This window comes from Capricornis sumatraensis, chromosome 11 (genome assembly GCF_032405125.1).
Source record: "Capricornis sumatraensis isolate serow.1 chromosome 11, serow.2, whole genome shotgun sequence".
In the NCBI taxonomy this organism is placed as follows: domain Eukaryota; kingdom Metazoa; phylum Chordata; class Mammalia; order Artiodactyla; family Bovidae; genus Capricornis; species Capricornis sumatraensis.
In genome coordinates, this window is record NC_091079.1 from 57,961,766 (window position 1) to 57,987,479 (window position 25,714).

A 25,714-nucleotide genomic window follows, 5' to 3' on the forward strand; every position below is an offset into this window, starting at 1 on the left:
GTTTTTACTTGATAAAATAAGAAAGATAATTTACAATAATGTAGATGGGAAATGGGTTTCATCTTGAAAGCCAAGTTTGAGGATTTGTGCTGAGATGAATTTAAAGCTCCTTCCCCTTTTGAGTGCCATGCCCTGATCCATGATGATGCTACCCAGGAGCACAGGATGGAGCTGACTGGAAACAGAAACTGAATCAACTGTGACAACCTTGTTCTCACATTTCTCTTTTTATCACATTTTTCTTAAGTATTTTTCAGTCTTATAAATGAATGGTTCTCTACCTTTTCCTTTTCCTCTTTTCCTTCTATTGGTGCCCTTCCATTGGTGACATGCCTCAGTATTGGTCAGTCACTGCATGCATGGGAAAGAATGTGGGCAATGTGCCATACACTCTTTGGGTTTACACAGGTAACACAACAGGTGTGTGCTGCCTCAGCGCAAATGAGAACTACTTCATGCAAATGAAAACCACAGGATTTGCATGCTATTCCCTTCAAAAACTGAATTACTGCAGTTAAACTTCTGAACAAAATCAGCCCCTGAAATTTATCCCTCCCCCAAATATTATCCTCACAATTAAGAGTGCTACAGACTATGAAGGCAAGAGGGCTATTCCAGTGATCACTGTTTGATACAGTGACTCTGACTGCTAAAATGGCTCTGCTCTTTTCTTCACAGTTCTTCACATGGCTTTGAATTTCAGAAGCCAGTCTTCTCAAATGAAAAATATAATTTCTAAGATGTAATAGTCACAAGGTTTATGGTATTGAGAAATTGAATAAGAAATACTACTTTGCAGTAATCTTTTTAAAATGTGGAAAATAAAATTCTTTTATAATGTAAATGTGACTGAAATTCTTTCTTAGAAGATAAAATTAGTAAACATATTCTCAGAATATGTTTTTAATAAAAAATATATATTTATATATATATAATATAATCTTTTTTTAGCTCTCCAGTAACTTCATTAAAAAAAAATTTTTTTTATTGGAACATAGTTGCTTTACAATGTTGTGTTAGTTTCTAATGTACAGCAAAATGAGTCAGCCATACATGTACATGTATCCCCTCCGCTTTGGAGTTCCTTCCCATTTAGGTCACCACAGTGCATTGAGTAAAGTATGTTCTCATTAGTTATCTATTGTATATATAATTTCAGTAGTGTATAGGTATCAATCTCAATCTCCCAACTCCTCCTATCCCATCTCCCCTTTGGTATCCATATATTAGTTCTGCATCTGTGTCTCTATTTCCACTTTGCACATAAGATCATCTATACCATTTTTCTAGATTTCACATATATGCATTAATATACAATATTTGTTTTTCTCTTTCTGCCTTACTTCACTCTGTATGACACTATTTCAATATTGTCTTCTAAATGTTCCCACTCTCTAAATTCTCCTTGTCACATATACACATAAATGATACAGTGTGCTGTATAGATGTTAGATGTGAGAAAGTTGATGATGGGAATGTGTACATCCACACATGCTAGGGATAATCTTACTTAGATTGTAAGAATGTAATTGGCATTTAAAGTAAAAAGAAATGAAACTTTATTCATGCATGAATAACTGTTTATTTATGACTTTTTGTTGTTTTTATTTTTATTGAAGTTATAGAAGCACAGATTTAAGAATCAACTAATTCTACAATGTTTCTCCCAAGAATTCTACAAAAGAAAAAACAAACAAAAAAACCTAGTGGGCATCATTCTCAGAGGCACTTCTTTTAGCCTCCTTCCTTTTTCTTTTTTTTTTTGCCCACTCTTAGCCCGTGACTTTAAGTGACATACTGCTTCATGAGTTTTTAGTTTTAGTGTTATCCATGGACTCTCCATGATGGAGAAGGAGGAACCAGCTTTCTTTCCTTCCCTGTCTTCATTGCATACTAGTATTCTGCCTTGAGCACATCTTTTCCAAGGGGTCTCCTGAAAGCAGTTTTTAAGGGCTCTCATGTGGCCTGCTGATGCAGGAGATGTAAGAGATGTGAGTTCTGTCTCTGAGTTGGGAAGATCTCCTGGAGGAGAAAATGGCAGCCCACTCCAGTATTCTTGCCTGGAGAATCCCATGGACAGAGGAGCCTGGCGGGCTACAGTCCATAGGGTCACAAAGAGTCAGGCACGACTGAAGCAATTTAGCAAACATGCAGGTGGCACACCGAGGCAAGCTTCTGAACATCTCTTGGTTGTCTAACAATTATTTATTGAAAGCCTGCAAGATACTCGCAACTGTACTAATTATGCCCATTTACAAACCTTCAAGGAACACTGAATCATAAGTTGATAGTTAAAGAGAATGTGTTTCAGGCCATATTAGGGCTATGTCCAGGCTTCTTCTAGAATGCATCATAAATAAATCCCTTGTCATTTCAAATCACAAAGTTGTTTTTCTTCAACATAAAGTTAGCTTTCCTGGATGGGTAAGAAAACTTGAAATTATCAAGTGCTTATGGTAAGTGTTAACTTGTAGTCTTTGACATCAAATTTATGACAAGTCAGTCCCATTTTTTTTTTTTTTTCAGAACTTGTGGCATGCAGTTTCAGCCACTTAAATGGGATAAATCAAGCTCTAATGATGGTTCAAAACTGGAGATACTCTCTTTTCTATTTTTAATCCTCTTAGTGACATCATTTATTGTCTACTGGAAATCAATTTAGGAAATCATGTTAGTCCACTAAGCACTTGAGATAAGGTGATTCCATGAAGCATTCCAACATTATCACAAGGAATTGCTTGCCATAAAAGAAAAAGAAGTAAGCAGAATATGGCCTGCTGAAGGAGTTTACAGTTTTACAGCCCCTCCCACTGCAGCACATAAGTCACTCAGTTACAGTTAACTTTGGATTATCACTCACAGATTGAAAGCCCAACAGCCATCACGCAGTCTGGGCCTGTGGTGCCACTTGTATGTGTGTTTCTAAATCAATGATGAGGGTATCGGAACCGATACTGGACATGGAGATGGCAAATTACAGTGAAGTCTTGGACCCAACTTACACAACTTTGGAGTTTGACACTATGCAGATTCTGTATAATTCAAATGGTAAGTTCTCATCTGCTTGCCGATAAAGAGAAAAGTAAGTATAACGAGAGAAGGAAAACTGAGATTCCTAGGGGGCAGCTCTGCGTTTTATTGCTAGAGAATTCAGGGCTTGCTTTTTCAGTCCACAAATTTGAGGCTTTTGCCCTTCATCACAAAATTTAAATGAATAATGCTATGGCTATTTTATGTTTGAGGTAGAAAAAGCTTAGTTATGCGTCATAAAGTAACCTTGGGATTCTGTCATGGGCCAGTCAGGTAAAAAGAGTAGTTTCAGCAGTTATTTTATTTATTGCAAATCACAGTAGTGAGTTATATTGGCAGATTGTCTGTAAAGTGTATTTTCTATGCAGCATTTTAAGTGACATATAGATAAGTTTCCTTAGAACCCTGGAGAGTTTTACTAGTTGCTTCCTCCTTTTATTATTCTAGTTCTCGATGACTGCCGATGAGAAACTGTTTAAAATTACTATCAAGTTTTTGCCTTGAACACAATTATGTAAAGAAAGAATGGTTTATATTATAACCGTACTTGACAAGCTAATGTTTAGCCTCACAAAGCTCTTGGTATTTATCTACTGTAACATTTTAACTTTAAATAAGACATGACTTGTTTAGAGCTCATGTCTTTCTATAATAGAATACAATTTACCATTGACTTTGAATTTAGGTATAGTTTTCAAGTAAAAATCTTGTCCAAAATCAGTTATAATTGTTAGAATTCCTAAACTGTGCTAATTATGTATGCTTTGGAAAAATGTGTGTATGTGTGTGTTTATGTGTATGCTTAGCTCTGGACTGAAATTGTATCTTGTACTCAGGATACTTTGAGGTTATACTGTGGTGTACAATTTCAGTGACTGTGACAGCAGTGTTATTAACAATAAACAACAATAATTTATTAGTAGGGAGATTTCTAAAAATATTCAGAAGATGAATTATGAAATTTTACCACAAAGGAGTTAAAATCAATTTTCAGTACAACTATTAGGAAGTCACTATTTTGAAACTTTATGTTTAGACTTGACTAGAAGTATTTAATAAAGTATTTACTTCAGTAGACTCATGAATTTTTTAAAGGCTATAGATCACTAAATAATAGGGAATGACTTACCATATTTACTAAAACAACTGACTTTTTTGGCTATTTCTAAAGTGTTGTCTAACTTGTTTTCTTGTATTAATGTGTAAGTTTCTTGTTAGTAATATGTAAGTATGACAATAAACTGGAATCAAGAGTTGAATATTTTTTTGTAGTTCCGTATAATCTTCCAGAACGCAATCAATTCTTGACACTTTTGCCGTATTTCTAATACCTGTTCTATTTATGTTACGAAAGGAAAAATTCCTAACATTTAAATTCTAAAGTGTCACATGATTGGCCTTAAATATATTCTCACTGAAGATATTTTTTAGTTTTATGAAGTTATATATGACACTATTTGTCAACTCAGGAGTATTAGTAAGTAGAATACATATATTCTCCCAGAATGTAGTTGGGACATGACAGTCTTTTATCTTTTTATAATGGGAATATAGTAATGAATTATTATATTTATATTATTATATAATGTTATGATCAATTCAAGTTTATAATATATTCTTATATATTCAGTATCTTTTGAGTACATAGAGATGTGTTAAGATGTGTGCTCAGTTGTCAGTCCTGTCTGACTCTTGTGACCCCATGGACTATAGCTCGCCAGGTTTCTCTGTCCACAGGATTTTACAGGCAAGAATACTGGAGTGCATTGCCAGTCCCTCCACCAAGGGACCTTCCCAACCCAGGGATCAAACTTGCATCTCTTGTGTCACCTGCATTGGCAGGTGGAGTCTTTACCACCAGCGCCACTTGGGAAGCCCATAAAGATGTGTTGTTATTTAATCTGTCATGTCCAGCTCTTTGGGACCCCATGGACTGCAGCTTGCCAGGCTTCCCTGTCCTTCACCATCTCCCAGAGCTTACTCAAACTCATGTCCATTGAATCAGTGATGCCATCCAACCATCTTGTGTAGTAAACAATATTAACTAATTTAAGAAATAAGTAAAAATATCTATGTATATTTTTAAAAGCCTCTTTCTTTAAAACAATTAGCTATCACTTTATGTCAGGCATAGTTCTAGAGCTGGAAGACAGAGGGATGACTAAGACAGATAAGTCCTCTGACATCATGAAGTTTTTATTCTGTGAGGAAAGATAGGTAATAAATGAACACACTAAAACATAATATAACTTTAGACAGTGAAGTGGTTAGTTTAAAGAATAGGCAGGGTTCTGGGTTCTACTTGAGGTCAGATGGTAGCTGATTCTTTTAGATGTGTGTTTCCAGACTGTTTCTCAGCAAATGTAAAATTTGCGCAGCAACTGGATAGCCAGGTCATAGAAATTCTTGAGGAAGAGCTTTCCTTTCAGGCAGAGCAAACAGCAAGTGTAAAGGCTCTGAGATGGGAACAGACTTCAAGGCTTGGGCGGGGGGAACAGGCAACATTACTGAGGACTAGTGAACAGGATGAAAAATAGTGTGAAATAATGGGATCAGAGAGGTGGAAGGGGGACCTTTACGCTCAGGGCTCTACAGGCCAGGGGATGTGTAGGCTTGTTCTGTACCTAAGGATTGGATGCTGAAGACTAAGATAATGTGAATTTCTTATGCCAAGAGCATATTAGAGGCTTTGGGGCAATAAACAGTGGGGGAACCAAGGTGGAAGTATTTGAGAAATTAGATAGGAAGCTGTTGCAATAATCCAGGGGAAAGGTTATATTTAATTGAATAAGGGTGGCCATAGTGAAAGGGTGAAAAGTTGTGAATGCAATATGTATTTTAAATATGATTTGTTGATTGGATATGAGCAGTGAAGAAAAGTGTTCAATGAAGAGGCCAAGATTATTGGCAGTAGGTACCAGATGGTACCATTAACTGACGAGGGAAGACGAATGGAAATGAGTTCTAGAAGAAAAAAAATGAGCTCTGTTTTTGATACATTAATTTGCAGTTCTTATTAAACTCAAAAGTGAAGTTATTCAGTAGGTATGTGGGTATTTCAGACTGATACCCATGGGAGAGAGCAGGACTAAGGATAAGATGTGGGGATTTGTCATCATACAATGATTTTTAATGACATGGGACTGGATGAACTTCCCTAGGGAAAGGGTATGGTTGAGGGGCTGGGACCTGTGGTATCCCAAAGTCTAACCCTCAGAAATAGGAGTGGGGAGATTGGAATGGAGACTTGGCAGAAGCAGCTAGTGGTTAAAAAGAGAGCGCTGGCGTGGAGCGTCCCAGGAGCTGAGGAACGGACTGTTTAATGCCCATGAATAACTACTGCATATGCACCTGCTTGGTCCCCTCAGTCGTGTCTGACTGTTGGTGACCCCATGGATGGTAGCCTTCCAGGCTCCTCCATCCATGGGATTCTCCCAGCAAGAATACTGGAGTGCATTGTCATGCCCTCCTCCAGGGGATCTTCCCCACGCAGGGATCGAACCCAAGTCTCCCGTGTCTCCTGCATCGCAGGCTGATTCTTTACCACCCAGCCATCAGGGAAGCCCTGAAGAATTAGCAGGACCATTCCTATAAGAAATACTCAGTGCTGACTTGCATTCTCCTCTTTCTTTAACAGATAGTTCTGTCCCAGAGACAACAAGTATGAATACCGCAGACAACGGTGTCAACTGTCTGTGTGCCATATGTGGGGACAGAGCAACAGGAAAACACTATGGCGCCTCCAGCTGTGATGGGTGCAAGGGTTTCTTCAGACGCAGCATCCGCAAGAGTCACGTTTATTCCTGCAGGTACTTGAAATGCTCCTTCCAGAAAGGTGATCTTTAGCAGTGTTTCAAAATGCCATGCAAGAAGTAAGGGAATAAAGAGCTTACGAATTTCTATAACTCTAAGAACAAAATGTATAAGCTCCATTAAAAGTGAGTATGTGTGGTACATATAGACAGTGCAATAATACTCAGCCATTATAAAAGAACAGAATTGTACATTTGTGTCACATTTGCAGAGATGTGGATGGACCTAGAGATTGTCATAGAGGGTGAAGCAGATCATAAAGAAAAAACAAATATTGCATATTAACACACATACTTGAAATCCAGAAGAAAACAGTATACATGAATTTGTTTACAAAGCAGAAATAGAGACTCAGATGTAGAGAGCAAACATATGGACACCTGGAGGGGGAGGAGGGATACATTGGGAAATTGGGATTGACAAACATATACTACTGTATATAAAATGGATAACTAATGACACCTAATGTATAGCACTAGTAATTAGTTACAACTAATGTATAGCACAAGGGGGAAAAAAAGAATGGAAAAAAGTGAGTACATGTGGATATGTATACGGTGCATTCACATGGGTGGTTTTTTTATGAAACATCTTAGACTTATATATATTAAAAAATCCATATACTTATCACCCAGTTTAAACCAATATAGTTGAAGCCTCCTGTGGACACTTCCCCTCTCCCTTTTTCTTCCTCCCCTCTTTCCCAGAGGTAACTACTATCTGAAATTTGATGTTGTCTTTTCCTTGTGTTTCTTTGTTGTATACCAATAGACATAGGTAAATCTATATTTAAATGGTTTCACAGATTGTGTGTTTTTCTGCACATTGCTTATCATTTTAGCATCATCACATCCTGATCTTTAAAACAAAATTACAAAAGTGCAGATGATTTTGGCAGCTTGTTGATGTTCATAAATAAAATGAAATTTTCAGCTCTAAAATTTTAAATATATTTCTCATGACAATTTTGCCATTGATTTTAATGTTTTGTCTAAAATTTATTTAATTATATTGTATGTGTCACATTTCTAGTAGGTTTTTTCAAAAAAATAGTATCTAGGTAAACATCGCATCACAATTTAGGGTTAGATATTTCACCTTTAATGTTCAGAATAACAGTTCTTGAATGCAGATATGGTCTATTAAGTATGGGCTATTCAAAGGTGACTGATTTTAACAGGAGAAATCTGTTTGCTCTGTCTTTGAAAGTCACGTGTAGGATTGTTGAAGTGTTTTTGGCACAAGTTGAATATTTAGGAAGAAGTTAACTCTCTCACATTATGATGACATTTGACTTCTAAGGATGTGGAAAAGTTAATATATAACTCACAAATACCTAACTAGTGTTCTCTAGTAATTTTTGTAAGAGAGTTTAAAGTAGGTTTAAAAATGTAAATTAACGATTTTTAAAACCTTCTTGGTAAGCAAAAGAAAAGTGTTTCTTGCTTTTATATACAGCCAAACTTGAGAGGTGTAAAGAAATCAAGTGGATTTACTCCATCAAAAGCATTTTCTGTATGATTCCCTCAAATATTCAATGCTTCTAAAAGATTAATAGTAAAATAAATACAAAATAACATGTAAATAATATTTTTACAATTTTAAGTCATATGTGCTGTCAAAGATGAAACATATATGTATGTATATATATATGTATACATATGTATATGTATATATGTGTGTGTGTATATGTATATATATGTATATACAGGCTATCCAAGCAACTAAAAACAGTAACTTTTTTTCCATTTAATTTTTTTCTTTTATTTTAGAGTGTAGTTGATTTACAATATTGTGTTAGTTTCAGGTGTACAACAAAGTGATTCAGTTATCCATATACAGATATCGATTCTTTTTCAGATTCTTTTCCCAGATAGATTATTACAGAATATGGAGTTGAGCACTCCAACAACAAATTCTGAGTCAGAGAATGACTCTTGAACACAAATAGGTTTCAAGATTTTTACCCTTCCTGTGTGGGAAAAGTGAGAAAGGAATGTTTCCATACAACTTTTGGAAATTTAAAAAATATGCCAACAACATACAACCTTATCCTCCCAACACCCCATCATGAATACTGCTGCCAACTTAGCCTTCTTTACACATACTGATATTAAAGCAAATGCTATGATATTTTCCATTTGGAAAATTTTATATTGATGTAAGTTTAGGGGAAAAAATGTTTTTTTAAAGTTTAGGCTTTGCTAATCTCAAAGTCTTTTAAGTATGTTCAGATAACAACCTGTGCTGGCAAGTCCTCCCTATTTATAATTGCAGGTTGACTTGGGATGTTAAATGACCTTCCCAAGTTCTATGGACAGTGTATGGTGGAACTGGGAATCAAGTTCAGATCTAACTCCAGAGACTGTACTTTTTTTTTTTCAAGTGCACAATTTAGTTTATTAGTATTTTCACAGAGTTGTGCAGTCATCACTATAATTAATTTAGAATATGTCACCATCCTATAAGGAAACCTCCCAGTACTTGCCCCAGCTCCCTCCCCACCAATGTGAGGTAACTACTAATCTACTTTCTATTTCCATCTTTTGCACATTTGATATAAGTGAAATTATCCAATATGTGACATTTTGTGTCTGACTTCTTTCACTTAGGACAGTATTTTCAAGGTTCATCCATATTATAGCATGTATCATCAGTTTATTCTTATTTATTGCCAAGTGTATAATATTCCATTATGTGAATACACGATGTTTTGTTTACATTGTATGTTTACCAACTGGTGGGCATTTGGGTTGTCTCCACTTTTTGGCTATTGTGAATAATGCTGCTGTGCACATTTATGTACAACAGTCTGTGTGAACATATGTTTTTCTTTCTCTTGGGTATAAACCTAGGAGAAGAATTGCTGAGTCATAGGATAACTCTTGGGTACCTTTTTGGAAACTTCCAAACTTTCTTCCTAAGCAGCCACATCATTTTGTATTATACCCAACAATGTGTGAGCCATCCAATTTTTCAATGTCCTAATCAACATTTGTTGTCTGGTTTTTTTCCTGATCTTAGCCATGGTAGTGGGTATGAAGTGGTACCTAATTGTACAGCGACTGTATTCTTAATGCTTTATTCAACTGCTTTTTGATATATAATTTGGAATTTAGAGTAAACTCCAATTAGATATGAGGTAAAACTAACAGAAGAATATTTACATAGAAAAATCATGGAAGGGCAGAGGAGTGAAGTTCCCCTTCACACTGAAACCGTTAGTAGTAAGCGTTATAAACTGTATACTAAAGTTTTCCTTCTGAGTTTGGCTTTCATGGCACAAGTTAGAAATGACCATGGATACTGGCCAAAAGTGAGATACCATTCAGTTTTGTTTTATTAGAAATATTGCATGAGAGTTGAGGCTTGTATTTTCATGCTGATCATGAGATTCGAAAATTCGTAATTATCCTTATACATTTTTTTCTGTTGATCTAATTTTAACTATACTTTTAAAAGTCTGTCTGTTTGCTTTTTTGATAAATGATAACTGTCTGCAAATATCTCTCTTTTTTTTTTTGGCACTGTAGGTTCAGTCGACAATGTGTTGTTGACAAAGACAAAAGGAATCAATGTAGATACTGTCGATTAAGAAAATGCTTTAGAGCAGGAATGAAAAAAGAAGGTAATATGTAATATAACGATAATTAACATTATTGATGAAAAATGCTATACACCTATGTTCTCATTTAATCACAATAATCTTTACATGAGTTCTGATTTTCCTCAATGAAGGATCTGAGATTCCTTGAGTTTAAGAATTTACTCAAGGACACTGATACTTACTGGTAAGTGATGGAGCCAGTCTTTTTACCTAGTGACTGACTTGACACATTCTGTACACTACTGCATTATCCCTGGCAACAAAATTATTGTCTAACAAACATTCCAGTGTCTTTTTCAAAAGACAAATGGCAAAATATACTAATAGGATGCATTTTAATATATTTTAAATGCATTTTTAATCTCAATAACAATTGAATATCTATTTCATAAACATCAACTGAACACTGACTTTTCACATATTAATTTATTTATCTAACAAATTTATCATGCACTGCTGCTCTCCAAACACTGTTGTTGGTGCCAAGGTTTAGTGTACATAATAGTGTTCACTACTATGTAGTGAACATCATAGACAAAATGATCCCCCCTTTCAGGGAGCTTATATTCTCTTCAAGGACAGAGACAATAGACTAGATGCTCTATTTCAAAGTGCAGTAATTTCATTTTGAACATATTAAATAATCTAATTATACTATCCTATGTTCTACAGTTAATTAACTACAGTTAATTTAGCAACAGATGTGTTTAGCACTTCTAAATATTTGGCAGGGAATAGCTCCTATAAGCGGAGAAGGCAATGGCACTCCACTCTAGTACTCTTGACTGGAAAATGCCATGGACAGAGGAGGCTGGTAGGCTGCAGTGCATGGGGTGGCCAAGAGTCAGACACAACTGAGTGACTTCACTTTCGCTTTTCACTTTCATGCATTGGAGAATGAAATGGCAACCCACTCCAGTGTTCTTGCCTGGAGAATCCCAGGGATAGGGGAAGCCTAGTGGGCTGCCGTCTATGGGGTTGCACAGAGTCGGACACAACTGAAGTGACTTAGCAGCAGCAGCAGCAGCAGCTCCTATAAGGGAGTTTCCCCTGTGGCTCAGCAGTAAAGAATCTGCCTGCAATGCAGGAGACAGGGTAGGGTTTGATCCCTGGATTGGGAAGATGCCCTGGAGAAGGAAATGACAACCCACTCCAGTGTTGTTGCCTGGAGAATCCCATGGGCAGAGGAGCCTGGTGGGCCACAGTCCATGGGTTCACGAAAGTGTCGGACCCAACTTAGTGACTAAACAACAAGCTGCTATGATTTTGTGCTTGTCATTTTGCCACATGCTTGTCCCTTTCACTATCGTATATAAGGAGATATTTTTCAAAACTATTTCACATACTATTAGAAAATTAAATCAAATCACATCAGTATAATACAAATATGTAAAAATATTAGACCTGTCTTAAACATAGTTTTTTTCCTTGTCACTCAATATTTTCAAGAGACAAAAATTCCATTAGTTTTACTAGTTGCTAGTCTCAAAAAAGAAGGCAAAATAAAGTTGACAAAATTAAAGTTATACCACTTTCATTTCAACATGACTTATTTCTAAGTGACATATTTGGTTGTTTCTGGCATTCATTACGTACATTATCTATTATCTTCATTCATTTTTACTTGAGTCTCTGCTTCGTTCCTACCATATGAAAAGCAAATAACACTTCTACATCGCCATTAAGAATTTTACAATTTGTTAAATAAAATTAGTTTTAAAATAGTTAAAGCATATCTTATGCTGCTCATAGAATAATGCATTAATTTTTCCTGAATAGATTAAGAAGTAATTTTTTACTTTCAAAGTAGATATGCTTCTCTTATTTACAGTAATAGCATAATTTTAAGGTTAGTTAAATGGAAACATACATAAATATGGTTTTATGTCAAAAATATTAGCAGCAGGAAGATTACAAATGTCACAATATCTTTTAGCATTTTCTAAAGATTGATCATGTAATGAAATCCATAAAACATAGCTTACATTTTAATGTTTTATCTCCACATACACATTTTCAAATGAGTCAGTTTAGGCTAAAAGTCAATGACAGTATTTGTTAAAAGAAAAATAAAGAAAGAGGAAGTAAGCTACCAGTAAATATGATTTTAAAATAAAATATTAATGATTCACTCCAACTAAAGATTCAGTTCAGTCGCTCAGTCATGTCTGACTCTTTGTGACCTCATGGACTGCAGCATGCTCTTAAAGGCAAAAAGTTTAGTTTTTTCTCTTTCAAATTAATGGATTTGATAGGTAATAGTTTGTTTAGTTAGAAACCGGTGGATTTCTTTTATAGTAATAAACTCCGATAGTTTAACATCTTATCTTTCCAGCAAAATTGGGTAAAGCATCAGGGTACATAATTTAGAGGGTACAGACTTTGTTTCCATTCTTTTTGGTTAAGAGAAGACAATTTTACCTTTTATGTTTTGAAATCCAACTTTGACTTCATATTTATATTATTCTGTATGTAACAAATATACAAATCTGTACCACCCCACTTCTGCTTCCTTATATTTAAAATTTGGGTATAAGCATTATTCTTTATGTTTGTTTGCTTCTGAAACGAAGAGATCTAGCTCTTTCTTAGAAGACTTTCATATAATACTTAATATTTCTTCATTGTTCCTGATATTCAAATCTGTTTTCTGAAGAGAGACCCCTACCTGCTGCAACCCCTGCCTTGTTAATGTCTCTAAACTGTCCCGAAGATATTGCTTCATAAGAGATCATAGGATTGTGAGGTTAAAGCGTCTGCCTCCAATGCGGGAGACCCAGGTTTGATCCCTGGGTCAGGAAGATCCCCTGGAGAAGGAAATGGTAAACCACTCCAGTATTCTTACCTAGAGAACTCCATGGACAGAGAAGCCTGGTAGGCTACAGTCTACGGAGTCGCAAAGAGTCTGACACGACTGAGCTAACTAAAATAATGTACTTTCCATTTTTGCAGCTGTTTTAGAAGAAAAAGAAAAATGGGAGTTTCGGAGCATATAACTCATATTTTCTGACAGTGAATACACTCTTTAATCTGGTCAGTCTCACCGGTGATACTCTTCCCCTAGATATCTTATGGCTTATTAACTTTGAGACAATGGAAAACCAACCTATTGAAAATACAGCATGGCTGAACTGGCTGACCTACCACTTTGTAACATGTGCACCATCATGAAGTCCCAAAAGGCAGTATTTTATGTGCTCTAGTGACAAGCTTGGCTCTTCCTACTTTTAAAATGGTACTGAATGAAAAATACCTTTAGTCAGACTTATCTCTGCACCCCCTACCAGGTCTTTCAGAAATATTCCTTCTCTCCTTTTATACTAATTTTTTTTTTTTTTACTTCAAAGAGTATATTCTGATTTATGTTGAAGAAAACCAACCAATAACTACTGTGATTTCTCCCCTAGCTGTACAAAATGAACGTGATAGAATAAGCACCAGAAGAAGCACATTTGATGGCAGCAACATCCCCTCCATTAACACACTGGCACAAGCAGAAGTTCGGTCTCGCCAGGTACTGCTGCGCCAGCATCCTGCCCTATTTAATAGGATCAAATGCTTACTTAAGAATAATTCAAAACTGATTTAAGTTCATCCACATGTGCTATTACTATAATTAACTCCACTTAATGCAACTTCAAGTTTCACTTTGAAAATGTTAGTTGACTATTGACTTAATTTTTACTTTTCCTGGGCGATTCCCCATATTTTGAGTGGAAAAAAAAAATGAGATACATTTCGATCTAAGATTGTTAAAAGTTTGTTTACAAGGTTGATTTAAAATACTTAATGCTTAGCACAATGCCCTGGGGCAATATCTTGTTATATTGGTTGAATCTGGAAATCAATTACCACAGCTTTTAGGGTATTTAGTTGAAAACTATCATTAGAGTTTTTTTTTTCTTGAAAATGATGCCTAGATTCAAGAACTCACCTTAGCACCTGCTTTGGAAACAGGTACTTCAGGGAACAGCAAGAATTCAGAAAATACAAGAAAAAGTTTATTGTTTGAAATTTCTCGAATGAGAACATCAGTTCTAGAGTTAAAAATGTAAGTGACCATTTGTATAAATAAAAGTAAATCACTTAAGAATCAAAGAAACCTTTTGAAGAAAGTTTATTTTAGCAGTGTCCCTATTAGAAATGTTAATGATATTTTTCTCTTGTAAAGCAAATTATGAAATAGCTAACTATTAATCGGGTCTTATAATGACTCAGTGCAACTACTTTCGTTTTTGATAACACAAGGGTAATATGATGAGGTTGACTTCACCATTATCATCCTCATTACTTGAAGATTACTTGATGGTCCTATAAAGCATTTTGAGAATAGCCTTAAAGGAACTGTGAAGAAATACACGTGTACAGCAGAAAGACACGTACACACACACACACAGACATGTTCAAAAATGACGCTTAGAATAACTTTTAGAAAGTGATTTTTTTTCCAGCAGAAAGGCATTTGAACACTACTTATATCTTAGATAGTTCAAAATTGTATATCATTTAAAGATTAATCATTGTATGTTAAGCTTTTCAAGTTGCTGAGTCAGAGATTGGTGCTGTCTTAACTTTATTTGAATGGGCTTCCATTGAATGCAGCAACATAGTCTGGCTTCTCATCTAAATCTATTCTCCTCAGTTGCTAAACTACCAATGGAAACTTTCCTTCATGAATTATAACAAACTAAAGGTGGACTTTCTGACTGGAACTATCATCTTTAATTAAAAATAAAATCACACAGCATTAGTTCAATGTGGATACTCCACAGCTCTTTGTATAATCATTTTGAATTATTAAAAACTCCCCCAAAGTTGTGGTAACTTGTTTTACAGATTTGGCCAGTAAAAATAAGATACTGCTCCCAGACTGTGGCAGTGAATGTTCTCAGTCTAACTTGAACTGATAGGTAGTTGATTTATCAGTTTTAAAATGTTTGGTATATTTCAAGACAGTGTGATAAAAAGAGTGCCCACTTCAATGGTGTTTACTTATTGCAGGGGCAGAAAAAAGAGATATATTGGTCTTGTGTTATTTTCAATAACAGATTAATACAATGTTCTTAATACTAGATTTCAGTCTCAAGCCCTGGTGCGAGTGCTGACATAAATGTTAAGAAAATTGCCAGTATTGGTGATGTCTGTGAATCCATGAAACAGCAGCTCCTAGTCTTGGTGGAATGGGCTAAATATATTCCTGCCTTTTGTGAGTTACCACTGGACGATCAGGTATATAAGAGATTACAAAACTTTAAAAAGTGTTTTGAACTTTGCTAAGTTTGTGTGTTCTTTTAGTTATATTTGTAATATATTTTCTATATGTGACAAAGGTTAAATGGTCTTATGAAAGAAAATTGGTTTTCTTGTTCCTTTACCCTGTTTTATTAAGAGGCAGACTGTTATATTTCTATTTTAAGGGTCTTAGAAATTTATTGACTGGATAAGTTTAAAAAGCTTATAATAGGGACTTCCCCAATGGTCCAGTGGTTAAGACTCTGCCTTCCAATGTATGGGTTGTGGGTTCAATACCTGGTTAAGGTCCCACATGCCATGGGGTGTGACCAAAATTTTAAAAAATAATATTAATAGAATAAAATATTTAAGGATGGGAGAAAAACAGATAGCAGGTAACTGCTATTGTAAGACAAAATATGGGAACACTTTTGTCTCAGAGGCAGATGGTACCCATTATGTCTTGGTGTTTACTAAAAGTACATAGAAAATTCTTCAGAAATACCAGACCACTTCTAGAGAGAAAACACACAGGTTGTGTTGATGTCTCTGTAGGCACTTTCATGCAGTTAACATATAAAGTTGTGCCTTTCATGTTGTCAATTTTATTCTGGTAATTACTAAATAAAAATTATTTATTTAGTAAAAAAAAGTCTGTAGAATTGTGCTCTGAAATCTACAGAAAATAGATTTCAGATATAGTGATCTTTTAGTAATATATATTTCATATTTTGTCATATTTATGTTAAGATATTTTAGTTAGTAATTAAGAAGTTTAATTTTCTAATGTCTATAAAGATTGGATTATTAGTTTCAGATTCAATTTTAACTCTTCTAAGTATTATATAATATTCTATAGATGTAAATACTTTGAAAGTTTCCAATTCCCCCAGATAAAGCACAGTATGTAATAGCATGTAATATGACCACTGTCTATTTTTATACCCTCTTACCAGAGCTTTTTATCATTGATACACAAAATGAAGAAACAATCAAAGGGAAATGTGTATGATTGTCTAAAAACCGAAGAAGGGCAAAATATTTATACAACAGAAAATAAAAGTGATCACAGGAAGTTAGCAGTTATATTTCTAGAAGAGCATTTCACCTGGTTACCAAAAGAAAATACTGTGAAATCTGAAATCATTCTTAAAATGTTCTGTAACTCCCTTCCTGGTATGAGTCATGGTTATGGACATATCATAAAGATAGCTTGGCTCAGAAGGCTATTTCACAGTGAATAATGCTAAATTGCTAAAACTTACTTGTCTCTCCCCAAGCCATATAAGTAGGTTTCTGTTATTTATCAGTTTTATATTTTTATTATCACTCTTTAAAGTTGCTGACATATATGCAGACAGTGATTTAAAAATTGGGAAATTGAAATCCAGTAACCTGTCAATAATAGTTTTTATTTACTAACTGTTTAATATTAACAGTATACCATTAATAGCCATGGATTCGCAGAGTCTGTTATGGATAAGGGATTTGGATATTAGTTTTCAATTATATTATATGTTACATTATTTAATTTAATAGTCTCAGGAGCTCTGTGGCATGTTTTATAATATCCACTTAACAATTTCTAAAACTGAGACATAAATCAGTTAAGTTCACTCAATATATTCATCACACAAATAGTTATTAGGACTACTGCTCAGTTTTAAGAACTGTGACTATCTGGCAGGAAAAATACAGATTGCATCACTATTCTCATAAAACTTGCATTCTTGTTGGGAGAGACAGACAATAAAAATGTCCACATTCTGAGTAAGATAATTCTAGGTGGGGATAAGTTCTATAAAATGAAATAGGGTGAGTTGTTGGGGAATAGTCACGGGTGGAGTGGTAACACATCCAGTTAATTGGGAATTAGAGATTTTTCTTGAGACCTGAGTAGCAAGGGGCTAAGTTTGTCAAGATCAGAGGAAAAGGCATTCTGGCTTCAGGAAGAGCGAATTCCAAGGCTCTGAGGCAGGGCAGGCAAAATGTCTAGAGAAAAGTGAGCAAAGGATTTTGCAAGAAGAAACCAGAGTGGACGGTGGCGGTGGGGGATGGACAAAGCACTAAGCCATCACCTCAGGTGAGGCTGTGGTTGAGGTGTTCAGATTTCACTCTAAAGATAGTAAGAAATAGTTAAAGAGATTTTAGCAGAGGAGTGATATTAATTGATGAATATTGTACAAGATATCGTCTTAGAAGGTTTGTCAAGAAGGACTTAAGATGGAGGAACCAGAAAGGAAGCAGGAATGCCGAGTAAATCTTTGGAAGGTATTTGGGTCGGCCAGGTGAAGAATGACCAAGGTTTGCACAGGGGTGGTAGCAATGGAGAAGCCGTGCTAGGATGTGCTGTGCAATTAGAGAGGGATCCAAATGGACCCTTGGTTTTGATGTGTAAAAGCATTTTGGATGACTGTACCTTTAAGGAGATGAAGATGCTGGAGAAGCATTCACTTTGATGAATTAAACTTGAAATGCTTTCTATTCTTTCTACTAGTGATGTTTAGCAGGCACTCCAGCACTTCTGAGAGCTTAGTGCAGAGTTAAACGTTCAGTCTAGAAAGTGTCAGAACCCAGATCCCACATACTCATTTCACTGTATCACCCCTCTTTGCTTTACTTTTGTTTGTGGGTGCATGCTAAGTCACTTTAGTCATGTCTGACTCTGCAACCCCATGGACTGTAACCCACCAGGCTCCTCTGCCCATGGGTTTCTCCAGGCAAGAATACTGGAGTGGGTTGCCATACCCTCCTCCAGGGGATCTTGCTGAACCGGGGATCGAACCCTCCTCTCCTATGTCTTCTGCGTTGGCAGATGGGTTCTTTAACCACTAGCACCACGTGGGAAACCTTTTGCTTTTGTTTGTTCAGTTTAATTATGTATAACAGATCATGTTTGACATATATTTTTCTCCTTTTGTCCTCATGACTACACTTTGAGATTTTCATCACTATCTCTATTTGATAAATGAAAACAAATGAGTCCCAAACATACTGGTTAACTAACCCAAGCTTAAACAGGTAGTAAGTGGAGAAACCAGAATTTGAACTATAGTTTGTTAGACTCTATTCTCAAATATCATTCACTCCCAAACATTAAATTATTGCATTTTTTTCCTTTTCTTGCTGTCATCCTATTGCCTTATTAGTTTTAGAAATTTTGAAAGTAAAACTCTATTGATGTGCTTAAAATAGAAGGCTTAATAATGGTAAGAATCTATGAATATTGTAGTTTGTTACAACAAACAAAAAAATGTTCCAGGCTTAAAGAACACTAAGTTAATCAGACTTATATTATAAATCTTTTCATCATGTCTTATAATTAATTGTTAAACTTGGAATTTTTCATTAAGGTGGCACTGTTGAGAGCTCATGCAGGGGAACATTTACTACTTGGAGCTACAAAGAGATCCATGATGTATAAAGATATTTTGCTTTTGGGTAAGTTTTTTCTTTTTCATTTTAATTTGAAAAAGTTATGTTTGCGTGATACTTACAGGGGGTCTATTCTATATGTACCAGGCACTCATAGATACTGTCAAATGGTGCTATCACTTCACAATGGATTTAGGTGGTCAGAGGCTCTGTTTTTCCTTTCCTTTATTGCAAGGAAGTTCAGAAGAGATGTTCAGTATGCATTAAATAAAAGAGAAATGCTGCTCAATAAACAAAATATCAAGGTATGTTTATTTCAGGACAAAGAATTAGTGATTTGTGTCACTATCTTATGGAATTCCATACATTTTAAGTGTCTACCTAATAATTATACTTTATATCATTTTCTAATCTTCTATAGATTATGTTTATCTCCTAGGATCTCATTGCTTATGATATACTACAAAATCCCAATAAAAAATTTCATAACAATGTCTGAAAAATTCTCATAGTTAAATAGCAGTGCTGAAACAGGCAAAATTATGACAGCGAGTGGGATAAGGCACAAAGGAAAAGCTTGTGTCTTCATTAAGGAAGAACTCTGGTCCCCACCCCTTTCAGTTCTGTTCAGTTCAGTTGCTCAGTCGTGTCCAACTCTTTGCAAGCCCAAGAACTGCAGCATGCCAGGCCTCCCAGAGTCTACCCAAATCCATGTCCATCAAATTGGTGATGCCATCCAACCATCTCATCCTCTATCGTCCCCTTCTCCTCCTGCCCTCAATCTTTCCCAGCATCACGGTCTTTTCAAATGAGTCAGCTCTTCACATCAGGTGGACAAAGTATTGGAGTTTCAGCTTCAACATCAGTCCTTCCAATGAACAACCAGGACTGATCTCCTTTAGGATGGACTGATTGGATCTCCTTGCAGTCCAAGGGACTCTCAAGAGTCTTCTCCAACACCACAGTTCAAAAGCATCAATTCTTCCCCTTTACTCACCTTAGAAAATTAGTTTTCCTGTTAAGAGATCATCAATTCTGCCCTTTTACTTACCTTATAAAATTAGGTTTCCCATTGAAGACAGTTGAGATCTCTCTAATGCTTAGAAGCTGTCTCTCCCTCTGGCTGTGTAAAATAACTAAATTGTCTTATTCCATTTTTTAGATAGATATTTTGTCCCAAATAAAAATAAATTGAACATAATATCACAATAGCAAATAGTAACCGACGACTTACTATTTAAGATATATGCCTTTAAGTGCTTTAACATGTCTCTCTTTATATATACACTCTCTCATTTAATCCTCAGAATAACCCTGAGGGATATGTACTATTATTTTCAACCTATTTTGTAGGTGAAGAAACGAAGGCAGAGTAAGTTTGTCTGAGGTCACAAAGCAAGTAAGGGATTGAGCTAGGATTCTAAACCACATAATATGACTGCTTTTAAATTCTGCTAAATTTTCTTACAATTTTAGCACTCCTACAATACTGTTCTCCTTATAAATGTGAATATAATAAGCATAGAAAACAAAAAAATCTTACCACATAGTTCTAAATAGTCTTATCCTAAATAATTAGATAACTCAACTTTTCATAAGAGGAGCAGGGCTACACTTTTTAAAACACTTTTGCCTGTGTTGTTATGCTGAAGATTGTCTTTGCCTGGTGAAAGTATTCAGAATACTCTGCTTTTTATAAAACCAGAAAATAAAAATTTAGCAGTTATTTTAGGCACTCAAATAAGCTTACAATTTTCCAATATTTTAGAAGCTATAGTATTGTCATATTATAGCCCAAGACTTTCTAAAGTAGAACATATTTAAAGATTAGGTGGTCCAGATTTCTATCCAATTTCTGGATTCCCTTGAATTCTGTTGCAGACATTAGCCTTGTGATTAGATGATCTTCCTATCTCTTCTTAAAGAAGCCCAGGATGAGAGAATTTAGTATTTAATGAAGCAACTCATAAGAGTATACCCGATAGTTTAAAATTGTGTCTCAGTAGTTGTTATATGTATAAACACCTATACCACTGAAGGAATGCTAGTTTACTTCACTAGAAGCAAGAGAGATTCTTTAGGTTTTGTATCATGCTCATTAATGAGTAAGGCACTAACAGATAACTGACATAGTGGAAAGCTAATCATTATATCTTGTTTCTCCCTTGTCAATAATTAGCTTGTTATTAGTCTGTACTTTAGTATTATCACCAGTGACCGAGGCTGTTAAAATGCATGTGATCATATTATCAATGTTATTGATTCTGTAAGTGTTGTTAAGTTTTTCCTAACATAATTAACAACAGTACTGAGAGAGGAAGTACTACTCATGTTTCTTCAAGGCAAAGTCATTTAAAATATTGGTTTATAAAAGTTTAAACAAAATCTGACAATGTTGCATGTGTGCGAGGGTTGATTGTTTAATTATTATTATTTTTTTAATGTAGGGAACAACTATGTTATTCACCGCAACAGCTGTGAAGTCGAGATTAGCCGTGTGGCCAACCGGGTTCTAGATGAGCTGGTCCGACCATTTCAAGAAATTCAGATTGATGATAATGAATATGCTTGTTTGAAGGCAATTGTCTTTTTTGATCCAGGTTTGTTTCCAAAGTTTCAGTAAAAATGATTACAGTGAAAAACTGCCTTTTGTTTTATTTTTAAATAATTGTATCTGTTCATTTATTTTTGGCTGCGCTGGTTCTTCCTTGCTGTGCAGACTTTTCTCTAGCTGCAGTGAGTGGGGGCTACTTTCCAGTTGTGGCGCACAGGCTTCTTTGGTGCACTTCTCATTGTGCTGTCTTCTCTTATGGAGGCACTGGCTCTAGGACACACAGGCTTTCATAGTTGCAGCACGTGGGCTCAGTAGTTGTGGCCCCAGGCTCTTGAGCACAGGTTCAGTAGCTGTGGTGCACACCCTTAGTTGTCTGGTGGCATGCAAGGATCTTCCCAGATCAGAGATCGAACCCATGTCTCCTGCCTTGGCAGGTGGATTCTTTACCATTAAACCACCAAGTGGGAGAAGACAATGGCACCCCACTCTAGTACTCTTGCCTGGAAAATCCCATGGATGGAGGAGCCTGGTAGGCTGCAGTCCATAGGGTTGCTAAGAGTCGGACACGACTGAGTGACTTCACTTTCACTTTTCACTTTCATGCGTTGGAGAAGGAAATGACAACCCACTCCAGTGTTCTTGCCTGGAGAATCCCAGAGAAAAGGGAGCCTGGTGGGCTGCCGTCTATGGGGTCACACAGAGTCAGACACGACTGAAGTGACTTAGCAGCAGCAACTTTTAAAATATTAGAATATTTACTCTCACACTCTGGTAAGACAGAATATTTAGGTTGCTCTCTTTATTCCTGTACTAGACGCAAAAGGGCTAAGTGACCCAGTGAAGATTAAGAACATGCGGTTCCAAGTGCAGTTGAGTTTGGAGGACTACATCAACGACCGGCAGTATGACTCCCGGGGCAGATTTGGGGAGCTGCTTCTGCTCCTGCCCACACTGCAGAGCATCACGTGGCAAATGATTGAGCAAATACAATTTGTTAAACTTTTTGGAATGGTTAAAATTGACAACTTACTTCAGGAGATGTTACTGGGTGGTGAGTTTATTTAAGAATTTCTATTTTATTTCTTAGCATCATATTACAGTGCTTTAGAGCAAGTTTGACCTGTTTACTTTTTGTCCATCATATAATGAACTCAATTTTTATTTTGCATTTAGAAAAATCTATAAAACCTATTGGCTGGGAACAAAACTACTTGAACATATTCAAACTTCCCTCCATTCATGCTCAACCTCCACCACCTCTACTCCACCCATCCCTCTTACCTCAGTTTTCAGATCCTCCCAAATATGATAAATGGAAATGTATTTCTTATTGTTGGTACTTCTTGGAGTATATTATATTTTTTCTATGTCTCTCCTCCTCTAAAAGCTCACCAATGGCAAAATAAAACAACAACAACAACAAAAATACATAAAGTAAATAGCTTAAAAATAAACATTCTGCTCCCAAAATAAATTAACTGACACAACACAATGAGAAGGGGAAAATGAGATTTCTTAGCTGCAGTAGATGTCAGGAATAACTTAAGAAATCATTTATTTTGTGTTCTGATGTAGATTAAATTTCCTTGTAAAATCTATTTTATTTTACGTTAGTTTTAGTTTTCTAGTGGTTAATGTGTTTCTAATGATATCTTTCTGAAATAAAAGTTGTTTATGCTATTAGGGTGATCCCAAATACCATAAACTTGAGGTAAGTGATTCTTGGAATTGCCTTAACAACAGGCAGCAAACATAATGATTCCAGGAAACTGCACGGAAGGTCCATTATTAATATACAACATAATATGATACAACATTAATCTAGCCAGTGTACAGTGAAAGCTGACATTGTCTTTAATGTAGCAGTGGCTCTATTAATTTATTTTTGAATTCCCAAAAACCACTTTGCAAAAATAGCAATATTTAAGCTGTCAATCAAAACACTTGTTTTAAGGTAAACTTGCTGTTCCCGATTAAATATCCCTTACGCAAGCATCTTTTTATCTTCTGTAGGTGCTTCCACTGAGGCTAACCATCTCCATCATCCAATGCACCCACATTTGTCTCAAGATCCATTAACTGGACAGACTATACTTTTGGGTTCAATGTCAACACTCATGCATACAGACCAGATCTGTAAGTATCTGGACTACTTTTGAAACACAATATTTCTTAAAACTTAATTACTTGAGAAAATGTGAAATTTGGGGAAAGAATCTATTAGTTCCCAGGAATTGTAAAAATTGGATATAATTTCTTCACTAGGATTTGATTGTGGGAGATTGTGAAGCAAGCCACTTATTCTTCTCATGTATGAGTTTTCTCCCTAAAATGGAGATATGAGTGCCTAAATCTTTCTACTTCATATGTTTGGTAGTGCAAAAGAACATATAGGATGTTCTAGCTTTGCCTGGTAGTGCAAGACCATAAAAATGACATACAAACTGGTACCATGCAAAGGAATCTTAATAAGAGAAAAATTAAGATTGTTTATGACCCTTAAACATGTTTGTCAAAACATTAAGAACTCTTTTAACTATAAGTTATAAATGTTTTGGGAAGTTAAAAATAGTACTTTTAATGTTTAGTACACCATAATTTAAAATATTAAAAACACTGAAAATTAATGTTAGAATTTTTTGTAAAAAAAAATATGAAGAGTAGTTTTGACAGTGCTTGCCATGTTCTTTTTCAAGGACTTACAAGAGGAAGTGAGCACGTATGATGAAATTTACTCTTTTGGAAGTCTGATTTCCAGTATTTTATCCTTTGTATTTTCAATGTCATGAAATATCTCTCAGAAACCATTTGATAGCAAGCTTTTTTGTCAGTTTCACTTCCTCTGGGACCTCTCTATCCTTTCAAAGAATTGGGCTCCTCATTAATGTTGACAAGTTTTCCTTCAGCTTAAGCTCTTGGCTGTATTTTTAGGGACTCAAACAATGACAATGTGAACATTTCCATGGTCTGTGCTTTCTTCTATTAACTACATTTACGTTCGATTTGAATTTTACTTCCAGCATTATCATTTTTTGTTTCTTTACTGCCCACTCTCCCCTTCCAGCCAATTCTCTTTCAGTTGTTCATGTTTGCAAAATGTCATGTGAGTTTATCACTGGGAGGGAGACAGGAGGCAACACAACTACACACTTTGTTGTCAGTGTGTGAACTGAAGGAAGTATGTTCGTTGACCAATAACAATCATGAACAGACTGAAGGATGTGGTGTGATTGGTTACTGATCAAAATGCACATCCATTATTTAGGTAATTATTTGTAGACTGAAAAAGTTAGCTGTGAAGTTTGTAAAGTTTGCAATACAGTCAAGTTTGTGAGTTTATGCAACACTCACTGTTGATTTGAGTTAACATACTAACTGAATTGTGAACCAGGTTTTTGAAAGACTAGTGCTATTTAACTAAGCAGTGATGAGTGGAATTCATGTGTATCATAATTGGGCAAAGTGTGAGTTGTTTAGGTTTCCTTTAGTTCTTTGGAGCAAAAATGATTATATATATATATACTAGGGATGACTGATGCTGAGGCTGAAACTCCAATACTTTGGCCACCTCATGCAAAGAGTTGACTCATTGGAAAAGACCCTGATGCTGGGAGGGATTGTGGGCAGGAGGAGAAGGGGACGACAGAGGATGAGATGGCTGGATGGCATCACCGACTCGATGCACATGAGTTTGGGTGAACTCCGGGAGTTGGTGATGGACAGGGCGGCCTGGTGTGCCGAGATTCATGGGGTCGCAGAGACAGATACGACTGAGCGACAGAACTGAACTAAACTGAAGGGATTGATAGTAGATAATCTGATATTATTGCAGATTTAGCACATTACATTTTTACAAGTCAACTCAGAGATTTAAAAAATCTTGACTAGACAAACTATCAAGAATTAATTGCTCCTGAATTTATACTAATTTAAATTGAGTTTTGATCTACTGCCTCTAAACACTAAACCAGCTATGTCACAGATTCCTTAAGTTATTGTGATATCATTATGCATACCTGTATTGCTTACGGAATCTATGATAGCCCTTAGTAACTAGCTGCAGTGTTGTTTTACCCCAAAGTTCAATGCAATGTGACCATAAT

General features: G+C 35.7%; 1 protein-coding gene across 2 annotated transcripts in view; it reads left to right on the top strand.

Moving 5' to 3' along the window:
• Positions 1–25,714, top strand: part of HNF4G (hepatocyte nuclear factor 4 gamma) — a 132,882-nt gene that overhangs the window by 101,993 nt on the left and 5,175 nt on the right. The window contains exons 1-9 of one of the 2 annotated variants that reach the window (XM_068983331.1): positions 2,913–3,048; positions 6,668–6,839; positions 10,377–10,471; positions 13,858–13,964; positions 15,524–15,679; positions 19,036–19,123; positions 21,505–21,657; positions 22,426–22,662; positions 23,625–23,747. In XM_068983331.1, the coding sequence (XP_068839432.1) occupies positions 2,913–3,048; positions 6,668–6,839; positions 10,377–10,471; positions 13,858–13,964; positions 15,524–15,679; positions 19,036–19,123; positions 21,505–21,657; positions 22,426–22,662; positions 23,625–23,747 (1,267 nt within the window). Of the gene's footprint in view, positions 1–2,912; positions 3,049–6,667; positions 6,840–10,376; positions 10,472–13,857; positions 13,965–15,523; positions 15,680–19,035; positions 19,124–21,504; positions 21,658–22,425; positions 22,663–23,624; positions 23,748–25,714 lie in introns of those variants that run through there. The other variant, XM_068983332.1, reaches the window with a different exon arrangement.